The sequence below is a fragment of the Aspergillus sydowii genome, assembly GCF_001890705.1.
Source record: "Aspergillus sydowii CBS 593.65 unplaced genomic scaffold ASPSYscaffold_13, whole genome shotgun sequence".
Lineage (NCBI taxonomy): Eukaryota > Fungi > Ascomycota > Eurotiomycetes > Eurotiales > Aspergillaceae > Aspergillus > Aspergillus sydowii.
In genome coordinates this window covers 1,020,925-1,041,542 of record NW_024467871.1, presented here as the reverse complement: position 1 = coordinate 1,041,542, position 20,618 = coordinate 1,020,925, and the positions used below count along the sequence as shown (strand labels likewise).

General features: G+C 48.9%; 8 protein-coding genes across 8 annotated transcripts; 4 read left to right on the top strand and 4 right to left on the bottom strand.

Moving 5' to 3' along the window:
- Nucleotides 1-3,928: 3,928 nt before the first annotated feature.
- ASPSYDRAFT_49957 (uncharacterized protein) lies at nt 3,929-6,605 on the bottom strand. The gene is made up of 5 exons (XM_040847974.1): nt 6,436-6,605; nt 6,222-6,384; nt 5,750-6,169; nt 4,027-5,698; nt 3,929-3,973 (listed from the first exon to the last, which is right to left on the bottom strand). The coding sequence occupies exons 1-4, from the start codon at nt 6,587-6,589 to the stop codon at nt 4,243-4,245; spliced, it is 2,193 nt and encodes a 730-aa protein (XP_040698681.1). The 5' UTR covers nt 6,590-6,605; the 3' UTR covers nt 3,929-3,973; nt 4,027-4,242.
- Nucleotides 6,606-7,111: 506 nt separating this feature from the next.
- Nucleotides 7,112-9,037, bottom strand: ASPSYDRAFT_81746 (uncharacterized protein). The gene is made up of 7 exons (XM_040851110.1): nt 8,888-9,037; nt 8,686-8,848; nt 8,569-8,629; nt 8,445-8,492; nt 8,349-8,388; nt 7,877-8,299; nt 7,112-7,815 (listed from the first exon to the last, which is right to left on the bottom strand). The coding sequence occupies exons 1-7, from the start codon at nt 9,026-9,028 to the stop codon at nt 7,168-7,170; spliced, it is 1,524 nt and encodes a 507-aa protein (XP_040698680.1). The 5' UTR covers nt 9,029-9,037; the 3' UTR covers nt 7,112-7,167.
- A 307-nt stretch (nt 9,038-9,344) lies between these two features.
- Nucleotides 9,345-11,310, top strand: ASPSYDRAFT_72171 (NAD(P)H-dependent oxidoreductase). The gene is made up of 2 exons (XM_040850634.1): nt 9,345-10,703; nt 10,764-11,310. Exons 1-2 carry the CDS (start codon nt 9,788-9,790, stop codon nt 11,237-11,239), a joined length of 1,392 nt encoding a protein of 463 aa, XP_040698679.1. The 5' UTR covers nt 9,345-9,787; the 3' UTR covers nt 11,240-11,310.
- Nucleotides 11,311-11,368: 58 nt separating this feature from the next.
- Nucleotides 11,369-12,407, bottom strand: ASPSYDRAFT_136146 (uncharacterized protein). The gene is made up of 4 exons (XM_040840747.1): nt 12,066-12,407; nt 11,918-11,996; nt 11,514-11,860; nt 11,369-11,463 (listed from the first exon to the last, which is right to left on the bottom strand). Exons 1-4 carry the CDS (start codon nt 12,337-12,339, stop codon nt 11,426-11,428), a joined length of 738 nt encoding a protein of 245 aa, XP_040698678.1. The 5' UTR covers nt 12,340-12,407; the 3' UTR covers nt 11,369-11,425.
- Nucleotides 12,408-12,944: 537 nt separating this feature from the next.
- Nucleotides 12,945-15,101, top strand: ASPSYDRAFT_81745 (uncharacterized protein; the record flags this gene model as incomplete). Its single annotated transcript, XM_040851109.1, has 8 exons — nt 12,945-13,007; nt 13,041-13,199; nt 13,270-13,548; nt 13,622-13,662; nt 13,720-14,429; nt 14,509-14,717; nt 14,778-14,995; nt 15,068-15,101. 7 exons carry the CDS (start codon nt 12,945-12,947, stop codon nt 14,802-14,804), a joined length of 1,488 nt encoding a protein of 495 aa, XP_040698677.1. The 3' UTR covers nt 14,805-14,995; nt 15,068-15,101.
- Nucleotides 15,102-15,527: 426 nt separating this feature from the next.
- ASPSYDRAFT_93766 (uncharacterized protein) lies at nt 15,528-16,306 on the top strand (the record flags this gene model as incomplete). The annotated part of the gene is made up of 3 exons (XM_040852884.1): nt 15,528-15,996; nt 16,063-16,112; nt 16,172-16,306. 3 exons carry the CDS (start codon nt 15,528-15,530, stop codon nt 16,304-16,306), a joined length of 654 nt encoding a protein of 217 aa, XP_040698676.1.
- Nucleotides 16,307-16,521: 215 nt separating this feature from the next.
- Nucleotides 16,522-18,383, bottom strand: ASPSYDRAFT_81743 (alpha/beta hydrolase). The gene is made up of 4 exons (XM_040851108.1): nt 18,061-18,383; nt 17,584-17,979; nt 17,214-17,487; nt 16,522-17,135 (listed from the first exon to the last, which is right to left on the bottom strand). Exons 1-4 carry the CDS (start codon nt 18,115-18,117, stop codon nt 16,831-16,833), a joined length of 1,032 nt encoding a protein of 343 aa, XP_040698675.1. The 5' UTR covers nt 18,118-18,383; the 3' UTR covers nt 16,522-16,830.
- Nucleotides 18,384-18,394: 11 nt separating this feature from the next.
- Nucleotides 18,395-20,386, top strand: ASPSYDRAFT_477571 (uncharacterized protein). Its single transcript, XM_040847501.1, has 2 exons — nt 18,395-18,728; nt 18,789-20,386. Exons 1-2 carry the CDS (start codon nt 18,642-18,644, stop codon nt 20,364-20,366), a joined length of 1,665 nt encoding a protein of 554 aa, XP_040698674.1. The 5' UTR covers nt 18,395-18,641; the 3' UTR covers nt 20,367-20,386.
- The last annotated feature ends 232 nt before the right edge of the window (nt 20,387-20,618 follow it).

Below are 20,618 nucleotides of genomic sequence, written 5' to 3'. Positions count from 1 at the left end.
CAAGTTTAACACAGAATAAATCGAATATCTAGAAATAATCTTTACCCTGAAAGGATAGGAAATCCTACCAGAGAAAACTAAAGCTATATCTGACTAGCCCGTGCCACAAGATAAGAAAGGAGTTCAAGGATTCTTGGGAATCACTAGATATATCCAGTAATATCTGTTCGAATACTCGAAAACCGCACGACCAATCACGAAGCTGCTACAGGACGATTAACTGTTTGTATGGAGGGATGAAGAACAAGAAGCATTCGAAATAATAAAATAATTAGTCAAAGACTCACCAATCCTTATAGCATTTGACCCGGAGAAGAAAGCATGGATGAAGACGAATATATCCAGAGGAGCCATAGGATTAGTACTTGAACAAAAAGAATATAGGAAATTACAACCTATTGCTTTTTATTCAAGATAACTGACTCAGGCTGAACGAAACTATGACACCCACGATTAAGAGATACTTGCAATTGTGGAAGGATTCAAGTATTAGAGACATTACCTCTAAGGAGTGAAGGAAGAAGTGACTGTATAGATAGACCACAAGAATCTGACATATTTTATGATCTCCAAGGAGCTAATTAGACAATAAGTATAATAGGCTCAATACCTCTTAAAATTCAAGTTCAGAATTGAGTATATTAATAGAAAAAGAAATGTTGCTGCTGATGCACTGAGCTGACGACCAGACTATATAATCAATATTAAAAACCCAGAGGCTAACCTACTGAAGGAAGATCAGGATAGGCTTTGATTTAACTAAGACACTCAGCTTGCTGTAATAATAATAATCAACGACTATGAATTTATGGTTTAACTAAAAAAGGAGCAGAAGACTGACAAGAATCTTCAGGACTGGAGATTCCACAGCATGTACCTTGAAGAATAAAATGGAATTATCATGTGGAATAAAGCAATAATAGTGCCTGATAACATGGTTAAGGAAGTGATTCAACAGCACCACAACCTACCATATAAAGGATACTAAGGAATTGAGCGAATAATGGAAAAAGTCTAACAAGTATATTATTTCCCATGAATGCATTAACAAGTCCGAGACTATATCATACAATGTGAAGAGTGCAATCGAAATAAACCAGTATGTCACTAACTATTCAGAAAAATGTAAATACTGGAAATACCTGGAAAGCCATGAGAAAGTATTATAGTGGATTTTATTCAAGGATTACCGCTATCAAAGGATTCTATTGCAGGAATCACCTACACAGACATGGTTACAACAGTATGCAAATTAACTAAATACGCGATTATCTGACTAGTAAAATAAGATCTTACTGCAGAACAGCTAGCACTACTACTACTAAGAGAAGTATTTATCTAGACAGGACTGCCTTAATAAATTATATCTAACCGGGACAAGCTGTTTACATTAAAATTCTGGAAAATATTGATAGAAGCCTGCAGAACAATATATAATCTATCAACTGCCAACCACCAGCAAACAGATGGACAGACCGAAAGAATAATCCAGTTAATTAAGTAATATCTACAACACTATTTAGATTAGAACCAAGATAATTAGGTTGAGTTGCTACCAATGGCGCAATTCACCATTAATAATACAAGAAACACTACAACAGGTATTACGCCTTATATCGCAAATCTAGAACAAAACCCAAGAATAAATTAGAAGATGCTGCCAGCTGAAGGATAATTAGAATCAGTACTAATACAAGTTTTATACTTAGATATACTGTATAAATCTATTACAGAAGATATTAGATAGGCAGAAGGAAAGATAAAATTTTACTATAACAAGAAGTATAAGGACATGTCTTAACTTAGAGAGGGAGAGAAAGTTTACTTGCTATAATAAATAATAGGAAGAAAGAATTTCAATATTCAAAGTAAATGACCTAGCAATAAACTTAACGCCGTGAAATATAGACTCTTTAAAATTAAAAAGAAACTTATAAACGATAATTACTGCTTAATGCTACCAGCAAGAATATGAGTTCACCCAGTATTCTATATATTACTACTTGAACCAACAGTAAACCCAGAGAACACTGATAACGAAGTAACTAATACCAAAGGGGAGTACAAAGTTAAAGAAATCCTAGGACGAAGGTCAGAATAAGAGCAACTTTACTACCTTATCAAGTAGGTTAGCTACTCACACGAAAATAATACATGGGAGCCAGTCAGACACCTTAACTGCCCTGAGAAGATTCAGGAATACCAGCAAAGAATTGGTCAAAAGCTACCTGGTTAAAAAAAGTATCAAGCACAGAAGGTAAAAAAGCTATAGTAATATAGGCCAAGGAAGCAGTAGGAAGTAAAGAATAGATTCTATTAACCTCTAGCTAATAAATCTGTTCCTCTATCTCCTTCTATTATTTCTTCTCTTTCTCCAATCTTTCTAATTCCTCTATCTTCTTAAGATTATAAGAGATAAAGTTACCAGCACGCTGCTGAAGAAGCTGCTCTTATTTCCTAAGATACTTTAAATAAGCTATAAGCTCTTCTATCTCTTCTTAAATTGCGAGTTCCTTAGAACAAAGGTCTTGTTAAGCCTGAATTAACTATCGCTATTCGGTATCTGAGAATGTTGGTTAGGAATTGACACATTTCCGGCAAGCACGAATACACTCTTTATAATAACTTAAACTATCTAATTTCACACATTTCTTGTTTAGTTAAGAACAACGGACACAGGAAGTAACCATGATGAAGCTACTCTCCTTAATTTAATATTTAAGGTTTTAACTGTAAGTACTGGACTTCGAAGATATCGCGAGTTAGTACCGAGATATTAAATAGGGAAGAGAGTTAGATAATATTATTACTTACCTGGGGTGCGCTACTTATTATATCTTTAGGGACAAAGATCTCAAGAGAGGGGGATTATCAGAGAAAGCAGAAGCTAACAGCCAATAATTCTGCCTTGCTAATGCCTAATCATGTCACGATGGAGCTACAGGATAATCCGGACCGGTTATATCAGGCGATATAATGCTATTATGGAATAGGACTAGGGTCAAAGCGGATGCTTTGCTATAATAAAGAGGGTGATTTAGTATAATAAAGCAGGTACTTTAATATAGTAAATCGGGGAATATGATTACTTAGGTATTTAAGGATGGTTATTACCACTGTATCTAGAAGTTTTACTTAGTATCTGTTATCTTCGGAATCAAAGCTAGTCTATCTTTCAAAGATCTATACTTTGACGTATCTCATAACTCTTTAGTTAACGAACCTACTAAGGACTCTTCTCTACTCGTTCGCAGAATATCCTTAAGGCCAACCGGACTTAAGAAGGATCGGCAGACCTTATCTGACAGTTTATTAAACTAGGTACTATAATTAGTCGAGTTAATTATTTATGACCCTAAACTCGACCGAACTCGATCGTATCCAAGTCTAACTAGAATTCCTTAATTCTTAAAATATACTATTCACGACTCTTTATCTCTTATATTTAGGTGTATTACACCCTTTTATACTATTCACAACAACCCCTAAGGCCAAGGATCTTATACCTGGCTATTATTATGAATTAAATAATAGTCAGCAGATAGTAGATAGTATATANTATTATTATATAATAATATATACTTTAAAATTATTTTACAATATATTTTAGTATATATATCTTATAATAGTAGTCTATATATATATTCTAACTATTATTAGAAATATTTATATTAGTTATAAATAGGGCAGGTTAGATTATATGTTCAGGTTATTCCTAGATCCCTAACTTATTATATATCCTAAACCTGTAGTAGGTTCAGGCATCTTTAACCTAACCCGCAGCGGGTTTAAAGAACTTAACCTGGACCCGGACCCATGCAGGTTTGGGTTGGATCAGGTATAGGATTCCGGGGCGGGTTGTGCATGTCTACTTATATACCATACGCAACCAGATGCGTGTGCTGGATGTAATAGAAAAAAGAAATTCCTGAATTATAATTACTTTACTTATTATTTTAACCCTAAGTCACAGCTGTCCCCTATTAATCAATACAGGCACGCACTAAAGACTATGGGAGCACGCACCTTGAGCTAATCAGCAGGCAGAGAAAGGGGTTAGACGTACGATTCCCCATGGCCTAGTGAATAGAAGACTCCCAGCCATCGCAGAGTCTTCACAGCGCTCAAAGACCTCATCCTTATCCAACCCTAACGCTTCGATGTCGAATCGCAGAGCAGCAGCATTAAGCAACGATATCATTGAGAGACCAAGCACATCTTTAAGCCACCTGTAATCTCTATTCATGTGAAATGGCTGGTAAGAAGATTATACACGTCGTTGTTAGCGGCCTCCGTCCCAAACGCTTCATACAGCAGACTATCGTTTATAAACGTCAAGCCATCACCAAGGAACTCCTGACTCGGTGATGGATGTTCCCAGCCTTGGCCATGGATATGACCACCACGAAGCGAAGTACCAAACCCTGTACCAGGGACAGATGCTGCGTCAACAGCACCTTTGTTATACCCGACGGTTTCGTGGTTGTAACTATGCGCCGGCTTCGCGTAGTCTTCAGCAGCAGCCTCCGCCGTCATCTTGGCCAGCATCTTCTCCAGGCCTGCCGCAATATGGTGAAGCACATGGCGATCCGACGTGACCGAGCTCTTCAGCAGTATAACCATGTTCTCCAGCAGCCGCGACACGTTCACGTAGCTGTGCTCAATGTCGAAGCCCATGATGCGGTTCCACTTCGTGGCGACCTTCATCAAGAACACTGACGCAAACGCAATCATGGTGTGCACATACAGTGGCGTCCCAACGAGCGCTCGTCGCATATCTTCCTCTTCCAGTACAAATGTCAAGATGCTCGCCGCTGCTGAGATGGCTATGTTCGTGAGCTCCTTGCGCTCCGTCGAAAGCCGGCCCGAGTTCAAACTCACCCCCCTTACGGCGAGGATATTGAGCTGCAATTTCGCAAAGTAGCTGTATAGGATGATGCCCTTGGGCGGGAACGTCCCAATGAACCCGCTTGTCTGCTGTCTCGCGTACCATCGCATCCGCCACTGCTCAATCTCGAGGTTAAAATTTCGGACATCCATCAAATCTTTCTCCGAGAGCATCGAAGCATAAGAGTCGTACGAGACGCTCGTTGTCGCTGTTCGAATCGCGCGCGGACCAGGGAGACGCCGTTCCGCAAACCGGTCGTACACCCGCGTCAGGATCTGCATGAGAGAAACCTGCGACAGAATTCGCGCATCAAGGGCGTCTGCAAAAGGCGACGCGAGGAAGAGCTCGTGCTCGCGAATCTGAGTGGACTCGGCGATCATCGGAGGACGGCCGTAGGCGATACTGAAGTGGTGGTCGCATACATACAGCATGTACCACAACCGTGCCCGGAGAAAGTGTTCGCGATCGCCTTCTAGGGCTTTCGTAAATGACTGGTGGATATTCAGCTCTGTAGCGATGCGGATCGCATGCCCAGACAGCTTCCACGAGACGTCTGATAGCCAAAATGCAGCGATGCAAAGACCCCGGACGTCGTCTATACTGTGGTACCGGGAGAACATGGACGAGGATATCAGTGACAGAAACTCTTTATAACACTTGTCGAATGTGTCGGCGCTTGTTGGAAGGTGTAGCGCCGTGACGGCGAGGATCGTTGCCGTCAATAGTTCTGATGATTTGCGGATAGAGTTGAATGAGGGATGTGTTTGCTCTAGACCGACCCAGAGATAGTGATTTAAAGAGGTGTGGAATCTGATCAAATCAGCACTGGGCTTTTTCCTCGCAGGGGATCAAAGTCCTCACGTTCGGTACAGCTCTTCCGCTTCGTATTCGGATATCACACCCCGCGAGATGAAATCGTTCAACTCTTCTTGCGCGCCTCCATGTGGTCTTGCGGTTTTAGCGTTGTTACTTCGAATATTCCTCAGCCGGGTCACTTCGTAGAGGCTTCCCATCGGCTCCTCCACAGTGACAGCTCCGTCCCTGTGGTCGCCATTGGGAGCTGGTTCGAGGGAATTTTCTCTTGTCATGGCCATTTGAGTATTGTCCTCTCGAGTTGAAAGGCCAGCCGGACTGGTCGTGCTCAACGGTGTACCGGTTGGGGGATTTTGGACGGAGTTGCCGCCATCCGGAGGTGTCGGATGTGATTGCTTTAAGGCAAGTAAAGCATCTAAGCTTTCTCTCATGCGCTTCATTTCCTCTCTCATGGAGTCCATCTTCTGCCTATAGGTTGCACGTCAGCGCAAATTCCATTATACCTGATGGTGTGGCTTACTCGTATCTGTCAGTGATACCAGTGGCTGCTCCATCGCCATCTATCTGCACTGCATATGATGCAGGCCGAAAGATGCAATGCGCCTTTCTCCGCAGACATTGTCGACATTTCCGGTCTCCTGGAAACACCTCGCATTTCATCTTCAACTTCTTGCACTCGAGACCTTGATATCAGTTAGCCGTTGTGATTGTAAGGGTCTGTCGCTGAAACTTACAAGCCTTGGACTTACGCCCCGGTCCTCCAGCAACCATGATTTTTCCGCTAGGCATAACGCCCTTCTGTTTGTGGTCTGTCTTACCTTCTGCAGCCGGCGACGAGCTCTGCTTGTTAAGGCCATCCTCAATCCGTGTCTCTTCAATCGTGTCCATTTTGGTTAGTTGTGAAAAGAGAACGTGTTGCTCTCGTGATGCGCTCCGGGGAATCGGGAAATGGCCTGCTTTTGAAGACACCAATCACCCTTGCGCCCCCAGAGTCTGACTCGCTGGTCTGTGGAGAAAGCGGGGTAAGCGGGGACGTCTCGAGACGAAGCGATTGAAGCACGAGTCAGGCTTAGTTTGGCGCCGGTTATGCCAGCATGCGTCGGTAACCTCATATCCACCAGGCCACAGGATGGCGGTCTTGATTTTCCAGTTCCAGAGTTCCAAAATATGCTTGTACATTAGCTAGCATCGGTAGTAAGTTTGAAGCCCGCGGTGACAGTCTAGTTGCAACACAGCCGAGACAGGCAGTTGAAGTTCCGAGCTGTCAAGAGTTAGCAGCGAACCAGAAAATGAGCCCAAAAATAATAAGAGAGACTTCAGTTATGCACAAATACATAGATACGAGGACTTTCCATGATGCTATACGCAGTTCATGAGGATGTTTGTGAAACGTAGTAGAGTTTTTTGATTCGCTATGGAGTTTCTCTGGAAAGCATAGTTTGTTTGTCATGCCCATGCTGTACACATCAAACTTGATACTTGAAGGCTCCAGTGTTGGCCCTGCGGACTGGCTGCCCTTCATCTTGACCAACATTCTTCTCAACATGCTCACTCGACATTTTGGCGATTCCCTCCTCCCTGGTGTACGAGGGCGCATTATCCTCCAACCGTTTGTTATCTTTCTTCAGGAATAAGCTCAAGATCACAGTGCTCGCCACAGTCACTACCGTCAGGGCCAAGTTGACAGACCAGGCGGTCGTGTAACGCGGTCCATCACTGTCCGGGTATAGGTATGGCGTCCAGACGAGAGCAAGGTTCCCGATCGAGTTGTTCATGGCGAGACTAATGGCGCGCTTCTTCTGAGGCCTAGCACCGATGTTGGCCATCCATGCATTGCTGATTTGGAAGCACCCGTACGTCCCCGGAAGCATGAGGAAGAGGGCGAAGTAGCGAGCCCCGATGTTAGTAGTGGCCATGGTGATGATGATGCCGGCGATTGCAACCAAACTGGGGTAGACTATATGCGGCGAGCGTGTGCTGCTTCGGTCGGAATACCATGTGTTGAAGAGACAGAACGCGGCGGTGAAAATATAAGGCGGCGCGGTCAGGAGAAGAGTGTGGATAGTCGAAAATCCGAAATTCTTCACGAGCGTCGGTAGAAAGTTAGTGAGAGACTGGTCGGGGGTTAGCACTGGCACTCGAAGGTATTGCAAGTTGGCGGAAGGGGGAACAAACAGCCACCGCCTGCAAACACATCTGCCCAAGAATGCACAGCCAAACCCGGTGGTCTTTGGCGGCCAGCTTGAATGCTGTCATGGTGCTGATATCTTCCTCTTCGCTACCAGCATCTTCGACAATTCGCATAATTCCAAGTGCCTTCTCCTCCTCCGACAGCCACTTTGTTGTCGCTGGCCAATCGGGGATGACAAAGCCGGTGATAATGGCGAAAACGACAGTGGCCGCGCCCTCGATTATGAAGAGCCAGCGCCAGCTCGCAATGTCGTCGTTCTTAAAGGCCGCAGCTATGCCGGCAGCGAAGAGACCGCCAAATGCACCAGCCACCATGGCCGAGCAGAAGAATATTCCTAGGCGCAGGCCCAGCTCCTTTCGGGTGTACCACCCACTGAACAAAAATGCGCAACCGGCGAAGAAGGGTGCCTACGCAATGTTAGGACTATATCATCTATGTACGTAAAGGAGTGCATACCTCTGTGACTCCAAGGAATAATCGGGTGGCCGCCAGTCCGCTATAATGGATGTAAGAATACGAGTCAGGATGAATGTCAGGATATATTTCACACACCCGAAGCCTTGAACAGCACCTGTAGCACCACTAACAACACCCCATGCGCTGCTTCTGTCAGCACAATCGAAATCGTTCCTTGGATACCGGTCTGGCGTAGACTCGTGTCGTGGATGGAACTTACATCATACAGCTGGAGAGATAGAGGCTCGGTCGGCAGTAGCTCAAAGCCATGTTGCTAGGGACTGGGAAGTATGATTATAGTCGCGCCACCATGGTAGGGTCTGAAAAAAAAACTCACCCTGCATCACGATGTACCCGATGAAGGTTACGCTGAGTACAATGTTGTATTCAACACCCTTCAGTCCCAGATCATCCTCTAGACCTTGAACTCGAGCCTGGGGCAATGCGTTTCTGTCGACGTAGTTCAACAAATACATGATAATCGATCGGACTGTTAGAGCCTTGCGGACCAGGGTGCTTCTTCGTTCGGCGGAACTCACAAGGATGGGTAGAAGTCGAAAATCGACTTTTCTTAGGAACTTTTTCTCCCGTCTCGCTCTTTCTTCCGGCGGCCATGCTGAAACAATAGCCGTATAGTCGACAGCGGCCGATGCCGTTGCGATCTCTTGAGCGGCTGTCATGTTTCTGAATATCCTCGGCGGCCAAGATGTTTGGAAATGCTAGGAGGGAGAAAGGAGTACACGTGAATTCAAAATTGCCTTCCATATTTTACACAGGGAAACTATTGCCAGACAGCGATGATCTTATATTCCACTCGGAGTATCTCAGCCAAGGACCAACAGGCTGCTAGTGCTGTGCTTGGCTCCTCGTCTCTCATCTCCTTCCTGGGGTTATCCGGGGCAGCCCCATTCTCCAGACAATCCCGGTTCAAGTTTTCCAGGGTCGGGCGACGTCCGGGAAACCGGAAAATACACCATCTCGTGTCCTTCACGTGGCGCTTTCGAGTCATGTCAAGCTATTACTAGTATGTGTGGACCTAGCTCCGGAGTTGTCCCCAGCGTTGTTGGACTGAAATCGTCGGCCGGGTCTGGAAAACTCGGGAAATCGGTCGAAAAGCCGTCGTCCGATGGCGGGTCGCTTCTAAGTCTGGAGAGATAGACGTGCGTGAGGGGACGGAGTCACGAGAGATGTGATAAAAGGGTAGGGCCGCGGTGATTCGAAAACACTCAGGTCCAAAGCTTTGTTGACTATAAGAGTGCTTTTTCGTCGGCATTCGATCCTTCCTCCATCACGAACATTGACCACTTCGCCTAGGACGCATTGTCGATCTTCACCCTCCACTCTCCAACTACAACCCTCTACTTTACAACCACAACCACAACCTTCCACCCTCCAACTTCCAAGCTTCAATCTTCCGACCTCAAGCGCAAATTATCAATATGACGAGTCTCTCCACTAAGCTCGCAGAGCTTGAAAGGGCTGGCAAGCCTATCCAGGTCGGCATCATCGGTGCTGGAAAGTTCGGCTCCATGTTCATTTCACAATCTTTCCGCACAGCTGGAATCCATCTCGCGGGCATCGCCGATCTCTCGAAAGACCGCGCTCTTGCCGCTCTTAAGCGTACGGGGTACCCCGCGGACAAGTACGATGAGACCTGCACCATGTCTGTGTCCAATGGCATCAAGTCGGGCCAGACTGTTATCACGACAGACTCTACGGCTCTTATTGCAACACCTGAGATAGACGTTGTGCTCGAGGTGACTGGCAGCCCTGCAGCCGGCGTTCGGCACGCCCTTCTGTGCTGTGAGCACAAAAAGCACATTGTCATGGTTAACGTGGAGGCGGATGTCCTCTGTGGCCCCCTTTTGGCGCGGCGCGCCCAAGAAGCTGGCATCATTTACTCCATGGCATACGGCGACCAACCAGCTTTGATCGCAGAAATGGTCGATTGGGCACGTACAGCTGGTTTCGATGTTGTCTGTGCTGGCAAGGGAACCAAGCACCTACCCCAGTACCACTACTCCACTCCGGCGACTGTGTGGGACAACTATGGCTTCACCAAGGAGCAATTGGATTCTGGCGACTTCAACCCTCAGATGTTCAACTCGTTCCTTGATGGCACGAAATCTGCTCTGGAGATGGCCGCAGTTGCCAACGGTTGTGGCCTGAGCCCACCTTCAGGCGGTTTGATGTTCCCGCCCTGTGGCGTGTGGGATCTTCCCAACTCCTTGAAGCCCAAGAGCGACGGCGGTCTTCTTGAAAAGTCAGGGACTGTTGAAGTTGTCTCATGTATGGAGACTGACGGCCGCTGGGTGTTCAACGACTTACGATGGGGTGTCTATGTGATCATCAAGGGTGAGCCGATCGCTTCTTCCCATTATGCAAAACTCACATGTTGACATTATTATTCATTAGCCCCTGGTGAATACCAAAAGGAGTGCTTCAAGCAATACGGTCTCAAGACTGACGCCAGCGGTTGGTACGCTGCACAGTACAAGCCTTACCACCTCATCGGTCTCGAGCTCGGCGTGTCAATCGCGACCATCATGGGTCGTGGCGAGCCCACTGGCCAGACCAATACCTGGTCCGGAGATGTCGTGGCTACCGCCAAGCGCGACCTTGTGGTCGGCGAGAAGCTGGATGGCGAGGGTGGCTTCACTGTCTACGGCAAGCTTATGACCGCGGAGGACTCGATGGCCATTGAGGGTCTGCCCATTGGCCTGGCGCATGGCTGGGTGCTGAAGCGATCCGTCAAGAAGGACCAGGGTCTTAGCTGGGAAGATATCGAGTATACCGAGACCGCACAGGCTGTGTCTGTGCGAAGAGAGATGGAAGCCATGTTCAAGGAGGAGTTCAAGGCCAAGGCCAATGGCGTCGACGGCACTCATTAAAAAATGGTGATTACTAGGAGGCTAATTCATGGTAATATAGCGCAACCTGGGTTCCAGCAAGTAGAACCGGGAGGTCAATATTCGTAGCATCAAATGAATTTGCCTCCCAGAAGTCATCGTAAGGCTAATGATCGGCCATGTCGGCCCAAATTGAGCCGTCATCCTCCCATTTCGGTGAAATTTCTCTCACACCAGCAAGCCAATATCCTCGGCTTCGCCGCGTCCTATATCTTGAATTAAGATCGTAATATCAGCAGGTTGGAAGCAACAGTACCTCGAAGCATTTTCACGATCAGGCCAGAGAACCCCGATGCAGGAACACCACCTCGGCACCGTGATTCCCGAAACGTATCACTGACGGCTTCAAGGGGTGCGATGCACACCAGGTGCGGGGGCCTTTCCGCCGCAATGAACCATTGCGACATGGCAAGCCACGAATTTCCCGCTAGGGCAACTCGCCCGTTACACCACGGGAGTTTGGCAATCTCCTCGACAGCGTCATATCCATCTCTGCCGTCAGCCGTTCCCCAGAACCGAAGGTCGCCCTCCGAATCGTTTATTCCCCGTATATCAACATTTACTATCGCATAGCCCTTAGGAACCCATGTCGCAGGGTCAAGCCTATGGTCAGGCCAATGTTAGCTGAAGCGCAAATACCGACGGATCAAGGGCACCGACCCTTCGAAGGATTCGTAGCCGGATAGTTTACTGGAGCGGACACCCGCACGGAAGGGAAACTTGTGCAGGTTCAGCACCCCTGATTCCGGCATTTAGTTGGGAAATGGCCCGTACAGTGGGTTTCGGGTCGTGGTAGAGGATCACATACCAGATCCGGATTTGCCGTACGGACTCCACATTACCACAGCAGGTACTCTCTCCTCGCAAACTGGGCGGTAGATATCCACTCGAATTCGACAGCCATCTCGAAGACGTATGACCTGGTCCTCGTCGAATATAATTGAAGTTGGGAGGGCGAGTGCCTCTGGCGTTCTTTTGTATCCAGCTGGGAGCACTTTGCTCGACGGAATCTTTGGCTCCCAATCTGGGGGCACCATTGGGCATTGGATAACACCCACAGAGCCCACTTTAAAAGGAGCCATGCTTTACAAAAATGTAGTCTGGGAAAAGAAAATGAACAAGAAAAATTAGTCAAAGCTCAACGTGTCCCGTTAATCCGGCTGCTCGGAGTTTCAAAGACCAGTGCGACTCCCTCAGCCTTAATATTGGTGAAAGTACAACATTGTATACGACAAAGGGATGTCCACCTGGACAACAAGTTCCGGGACACATGGATGACTAACAGCGGCAGCATGGCTGGTCTGGCCAACGACAGGTCCTTCCTGACTTGTTTGGCCGGTTCATGCGCAGACGATCCAATAATCCGTCCAAATAAGCCTTGAAGGAACTAGTCCGCCCCGACGGTTGTTCCCACTGCCGGTAATGTAAGTCCAGCATACCTCGCGGATTTCAGTAGGGGGTGCATCCAACCTAGCCCGGGTTCGGACACCAATTTCCGGGGAAATCTGGTTCGCAATTCTGAAGTTTGGATGGCCGTGGAAGCTTGGAATCGCTCCATGGCACTAACACCTTTTGCAGGGCGTGAGTGCACATCGCTGATATTTAAGTGGCTTGTCCTTGCCCGTTCGATTCATGCTTGATATTCGATATTTACCCCACCTTTTCCACTGGCGCCGCATGCATTGTCATGGCAGAATTAGCAAAGTGGTCGTCCACGGAGCATAACGAAATTTCCCAGGACAACCGTAATGTCCAGAAACCTAAATCCACCAATGGTGGCGAGGACGAGGCCTGGAAATTAGTCGACGAGTATGACGGGGATACCATGTGGACGGCGATGGAGGAGAAGAAGCTGCTTCGGAAGATCGATTGGAGGCTCATTCCAGTGCTCTGCATTACGTATACGCTGCAGTACTATGATAAGGCAATGCTTTCACAGGCAGTACGGATAATTCTTAAAGCTCTCTCCTGTCTTAAAATGGACCTATACTGACATGTATTGGTCCCCATAGGCTCTGTTCGGCTTGCAAGAAGATCTGGACATGACGAGCGGGAACCGCTACTCATTCTCGGCCTCGATATTCTACATCGGCTTTATTATCGGTACCTACCCGAGCATGATGCTGGCGCAAAAATTTCCAATCGAACGAGTAGCTTCTGGAATCGTGACATTATGGGGACTTACCCTTCTCCTGACCGTGACTTGCACGAGCTATCGCGGGCTCTGGGCACAACGTTTGTTCCTTGGGCTGCTTGAGAGCGGAATCAGCCCAATGTTCATGGTCATAGTCGTTAGTGGAACACACTGACCCTGGGATCCGTCCTTCTTCACCTAATACTTGGTACTAATATGCAACCTCACAGGGGAGCTTTTATAAAAAGGACGAGCAGGCTATGCGAATGGGGTAAGTCGTGGTTAGGCTTCTACTTTGCGACCCTCAAAGTAATTAACGTCGATCTAGGATCTGGTATTCTTGCACCGGCTTTTCGTCTTTGCTCGTCCTGGTCAACTACGGACTGGGACTGATTGGAGATGGCTCGTCCTCCTGGAGATACATGTATTACTTCGGCGGCGGGGCCACAATCATTTGGGGAGCAGTGCTATACTTCCTCCTCCTTCCAGATCCCGTTCGAGCGAAAGGATTCGACTCTCGGGAACGATATATCATGGTCGCCCGCCTACGGACCAACAACTCCGCAATCCGGAATACCCATCTGAGCTTCCTCCAGATTCAAGAGCTCTTCCTGGATCTGAAGTTCTGGCTATTATTCAGCTGCTCATTCCTCGTCATGATTGCCAATGGGCCAATCACGACCTTCTTTCCGATCATCATCAGTGGTTTCGGTTTTAACGAGCTGAACTCATTCCTGCTCTCCATCCCACCGGGTATTTATGCCGGTTTTCTGCAACTTATCCTCCCTTATATAGCCTACAGATTCAAGAACTGCAGATCGTATCTGATTGTGGGGGGCATGCTGTTGACAACCTTGGCCGCACTTCTCCTTTGGCTGCTGCCACGCTCAGCGACCGGGGGACTTCTGTTCGGGATAATCATCCTACTTTCAACAGGCGCAGCGTATGCGATCCATATGGGACTTCTTGTGGCCAACACTGCAGGGTACACAAAGCGGTCTGCTGCGTCGTCGGGTCTCTTTATAGGTTATTGTCTTGGTGAGTGAGCTGCTTCATTGCATGAAACTTTACCAAATCTCCGCTTCAGAACGAAACGTAACTGATATGGCGGATGAAGGTAATCTCGTCGGCCCATTGGTATTTAGAGATCAGGATGCGCCAAGTTATGCTCCAGGCTTTATCACTTTGGTGGTCACCTCTCTGTCGACCTGCATTCTAGCGATAACTTACCGATTCTCATGCATGTGGACGAACCGAAAACGGGGCCAGGCTGGTACATTGGAGTCTTATGAGAATGTTCTCGACAGCGATTTGACTGACAAAAAGGTACGCCGAAGGGTATCCACGGGAGCGGCACATGCAAACTCCAAGCTAACCACTTGACAGAACCCCACCTTTCGATACGTACTATAGGGAAGCCTCCTACCAATCATTTAGGGCATTGTTAGTTAGAAGCTCAGTATGCGCCAGAAGGATGGGGTAGCAATTGGGGAAGGGCGAGTCTGATAATAAGGAGAAACATTACCGGCGTGACATTGGAAAGCTTTGTAATTTACCAAACTCATTTTCGTCCGGGGAAATCCTCTTCTTTCTCTTAACCCTAAGTAAGCCCTATCCCTAGGTTCATTGATCAATTTGCGGGACAAGGCCGATCTAACCACCTAATCATGGGCTAGTGGCTGCGGAACTGCAGGTTGAGATGGAAGCACGCGGATTCTCCGGCATCCGTGACAAACACCTAACCGACTGACTACGCTATGTCACGTTCCCAGCCTGAGAGGCCCGGAAATAAGAGATGTAATGTGGTAGCCCAGGTTATCACCCCGCATGCTCCGTCCGACAGCCGTTGACATTGGCCCAATATCTTTGCATCGGCAGAGAATGCGGCAGTTGAGCGAGCAATAGGCATTTCAATGCCGGATATCAGTATCAGAACAGCTGGGGGCACAAGTGGGTTTCGCGCAGATGATCTCCGTCGGTCACCGAGATGCCGCGGTGTGGAGCAGGAACCGGCGGATGGAAGGCATTTATTTATGTATTTGAGCACGGGATTTAGCATCGGTTTGTCAGTAGAACTAAACAGAAAAGTGTGCGACTATTACTCTCTTCCTTCTCCCTCCTCGTGCCTATTCAAGTATGGACTTTCTTTTCTACGATATTTTCAAAGATGGCAAGACCCTTGTCGACGCCCCGTTCGGAATGCTAAAGGAGGAGTCCGAGTTCGCATGGGACTCGACGCAGAGAGGTGAAACTACCCGATTCTTCCCCCTCGCAACCGACAACGGCGACCAGATCCACGGGGCGGTGGTTCACTGGAAGGGGATCCCGTCTCTGGAAGATGCGCGAAATGTGCGGGACAAGGTTCCATGGGTTAAACATGGATTCTCCAATGCCCGAATTGTTCCCATTGGGAACTTTCAGTCAGTCTCCAAGTTGTTCAACCGTGGCGGAGAATTCCGCGGTGCTCTGCCGGTTCAGCGCCTGGAGCCTTTTAATACCGACCCGTGCGTTACCTGGTACGTCGTTGTAACCGCGAAGGAGGGGTTTGATTATGATTCTGCATATGGTCTCCAAGACGCACTACACTGCGTTTGTCTGTGGAAAGGTAGGCTCGATATCTTAATGCTGGTGCGCCGACATCAAGCCTCGTAATCGCTAATATCGAGCACAGGAGGCATCGCAGAAGAGATCTTTGACATTGTTGCTCCTAAACAAGGAAAGGTTAGTCCCTAATAGAAATTCCCTGGTCTTCTTTTACACGTCTAACATACGGCCGAAAGGTTCTTCGCCTGAAAGCTAATCATAGAGCCGAAGTGGAACAATATATCAGGGACATTCCGTCTGTTAAAGGTCGCGCAGTGGACGTCGAGATACTTCGTACAAGGTCGCAGATGGCCTGGGAGATTTTCTTCTAAGTGTATGTTAGGAATCCCAGTGGCCTGAATTGTATTTTCCAAGTGTGCTTTTGCCGGTCCCAATTCTCTCCCCGTAGGAAGCATCATTCGGACCAAGACACCCAGTAATGTGTGGGCAGGAGGGAACTCGGGTGCTAATTTAGGGTCAACTGGTTATTTACCTTAGATGTATACGGAGTACTTTCCAGCCCACATTGACTATATTTTGCAATTGTACCGCATGCAATCCTACATAATTCAGGGCAGGAAGATAATACATGGTAATCATAGCCACAGGAAAGCCTAACTTGTGCTATTCTGTCCTTGCCCTTCTTTTCTATTCAACTTGCGCTTCTGTGTGAAAGGTAGGGTCCTTATGAACATTGGGGTAGTTGAGCTATCAGATGTAGAATAATGACCCACATAGCCCTCCCCTGAACCATTTGTCCTAGCCTTTCTCGGTTAATGGAAAAAGAAAATATCATGTTCTCTGGTAGCGAGCGCCATATCAATCCAAATCCCCAAGGCCACTCGGAGTAAGCAGCTCATGACCGACCATGATTCAAATTCAATAACCAGTGGATCCCCTTCACTGTATCATCAGTCCTCTTCTCTATCTGCGTCGTCAGCTGAGGGAAAAACTCCCAAAAATGATGCGGCAAACCCGGATACAAATCGAGGCGTGTGGGAATGCGGTGTTCGTCTCGGAGTATCTGTTCATAGATTATCGTTTCATCGCGCAAGACGTCAAGACCGCACGCCTGGAAATACGTTGGGGGAATTTCCGCATGGCCCGAGGGATGTATGGCGGGAACGCAGAGCGGCGAGTTGTGGTCAGGCTTATAGGCCGCTGCGAGGAAAGATCATTATTAGGACCAGTCAGCCAGGGAGCGGGGATCGGGGGGGATGGATATTGATTGTTTCTCACCAAGGAAAAGCTGAGCCACCTCGGCTGCAGGGATGGCAACTTTTGCGTTATGCGCGTGGCTAACGGAGTCATCCCGATAACGTGCGGGAACCATCGGCTGTGGTAGAAGGGGTGAAGCGCTCAGGAGCTGGCCTGTAACTTTCACAGGAGATCCTAGATCACGATTCAGGTACACAACGGCATTGGCGATGGTCCCACCGGCAGATGTACCGCCGATAATGAGACCTGCTGACGGGGATGCGTGGGGGTGGATTCGACTTGGATTGTTGCTGATCTACCGGGGAGGTATCGTTAGTGATAGTGCTCGAAGGATCTGAAACTATCTCTTCCCAGAGTACTTGGGTTAGAAAGGAAAAGGAGAGCTACTTACCCATTGTAGGGCGTCAAACCCGTCATGAATGGCACAGGGAAAAGGCCGCTCGGGCGCAAGGCTGTACTCAAGGCTGACAATTATAATCCCACCCCGAGCGGCAATGGCCCTGTTTGAATCTAGGTCATCGTGACGCGAGCCGATGCAAAAGCCTCCGCCGTGGAAGAAGAGTAGAATTGGCAACGGGCTTGTGTCGATGTCATCGGATGGCGCACAGACGTAGGAGAGGACGCTGCGGCCGTTGCGAACTGGGATCGATATGTCTTGCTCAGTCAAGGTCGGAGGAGGGCCACCGAGCGCCTCTCGTGCCTCGCGTTTGAGACCTTCTGTTATACTTCGAAGGGTCTGTACGCTGGCGTTCGTTGGAAATGGTGAGGAGCTCTGAGATATCGCGGCCTGCATGAGAACTGTCACGTTAGCTGCCGCGGCACACTGGGGAATACTGAACGAAAGCTTCCTAGTTGAGCATGGACGTACCTGTTCAAAGGCGGGATCAGGCCGAGAGCTCTCGAGGATCTCACGACTGGGCGCCATAGATGCAGGGGTTCAGGCCCAGTAATAGGCGCGGAGGTGTATCTGCGATATGACTGTCGGGTTCAAGCTCCGCGTATGATCAATGGAAGCTGCAAAAAGGCATGACAACTGATGAATCAAGTCATACGGGGGCTTACCTAGTCTATGTTGCCCTGGGAATCCACTGCCCCCTCAGTCCTGGGTCGCAGGTCCGGCAACCCGGTCACCGTGCCGGTCCGTGGTCAACACGAACGGAGCAGCCCTTCACCGTCGTTCGCCACTTGGACTGGAATTATAACTTAGAAGGCCATTCCTTTAGGGCGGCCCGGCAGTTGATAGTTCCCGATATACAAGCACCGGCAGTAATCGTGAAGTGAGAGAACCTTAACTTGAACATGTCGCGAATTGAAGCTACTTCTAATTGTGCTCTAGCTATGGTCCTGCGCTGTTAACTATAATTAACCCAGGCAGTCCGTTCAAACTTCAACCCCTTCGAGTGCTAAGTGGCAGCGTGTATGTAGCACTTGCACCTCGCGCCATTTAGCATGCTTTCAACTTCACCCTCCTCCGCTCGCATGGAGCCTGGAACCCAGAGCTACCGTGTTGAGCCGAGGACGATTATCTGCGTTCTTGTGAGTTAGCCACTGGCACACTCTCATGGTCGGCTCCTGACTTACCATATCCTGATTTAGGTTGTCAATCTCATCTACCTGGCGCAGCTCAGCTCCGTCACGGGAACAGGCTTCCTCGCACAGTCCATGGCCGAGGCCGTCGGCGGCACAGACAAAACAGTCTGGTACTCCTCATGCATCACGATTATGACTGTCGCCCTGAACCCGCCGCTGAGCCAGGTTGCCGACTATTGGGGCCGAAAGCCCATCCTCATCGCATCGTGCATTGCAGGCGTCGTCGGATCCATCGTTGTTGCCCGAGCTCAAAGTTCAGGCATGATAATCGCGGGCTTCGCTGTTCTCGGCCTGGGCTTCGGGTGCCAGTCCGTCGCGCTGGCTGTGCTGTCGGAGGTTCTCCCCAGAGTTTATCGGCCGATCGGTCAGGCGTCTTCCAGCATAGCGGCCAGCTCGGGAGGAATCATTGGACTGCTCATGGGTGGAGGACTGCTTCGCCATGGGAATCTCTCTAACTATCGCACCTTCTGGTATGTCGAGGCTGGTTTCTACGCACTTGCCGCCATAGGTTGTTATATAGGTTATAACCCTCCTCCACGAGAGCTCCAAGCTTCGCTGGGGACATCCGAGAAGATCAGGCGCCTTGACTGGGTTGGATACTTGCTGTTCCCTCCAGCTCTCGTTCTCTTCTCGATGGCTCTGGCATGGTCCAACAACCCATATACCTGGAGCAGTGCGAACATCCTCGCCCCGTTCATCATCAGCGTCGTCGCGATGGCCTTGTTCGGTATCTACGAGTGCCGATTTACGACGGACGGCATGCTCCACCATGGGCTCTGGCGTGATCGAAACTTCGGCGTCTCCCTGCTCGTCATCACGGTCGAGGGCCTCTCCTTCTTTGCCGCAAACTCGTACTTCGCCTACGAGGTCACGGTGATATACAACGCGAGCATCCTCTCGGCGGCCACAAACTTCGCGATTGTCTTCTTCACGGGCCTCGTCGCCTCCCCGGTATTCGGACTCTGGTCATCGAAGCGCAAGTCCCTCCGCTGGCCGCTCGTCGTTGGTGGGATCGTCCTCCTTTTATTCTTTATTCTCCTCGCGATCGTCCGGGTCGATACCCCGCGCTACGCCTTCTGGATCCTTCCGGTCCTGCCGGGACTCGCCCTAGCATCGATTGTACCGCTGACAATGGTCTCCGCGCAGTTCGCGGTATCTTCGCCCGAGCTCGTCGCGCTGGCGTCTGCGCTCATGACGACAGCCAGAAGCTTGGGCGGGGCAATCGGCCTCGCGATTAACAACGCAGTTGTCAACAGTGCCCTGAACAAGCAACTATCTCAGAAAATCAGCGCGGCGGTGCTTCCGCTCGGACTGCCATCGTCCTCGCTGTCAGCGCTGATTACAGTACTGTCTTCCTCGCAGAGCCAGGATGCGGCAATGGAGTTGGAGGAAGTTCCTGGCGCGACATCCGAAATCGTACAGGCAGCCGTTATAGCGATGAAACGCGCATACCTGGCCGCGTTCCGGAACGCGTGGATCGTCTCTGCAGCCTTCTGTGCTGTTATGGTCATATGTGAGTGCGCCGTATTTTGTTCCCTTCCACTTTTGTTTGAATGCCCCGATCTCCGTGCTGTGGAGACGTAGCAGCTGATGTATTCTTTTAACTTATGTACAGCGTGCTATTTTATCGTGGAACATAAATCCGATTTCGATAGCCGGGTGGACGCCCCGGTTGATACTGGATTAGCTCGGTCGCAAGGCGATGATGACTGGTGCCTGTCGCCTGTCGATGAGAATCCAGTCCGGCACTGCGGCGCCAAGGGAGCAAATGTGCAGCACGAAGAGAATGTGTAACTCGGTCTGCTCTAGCTTGAGTGACCAAAGGGCACTTTTCGC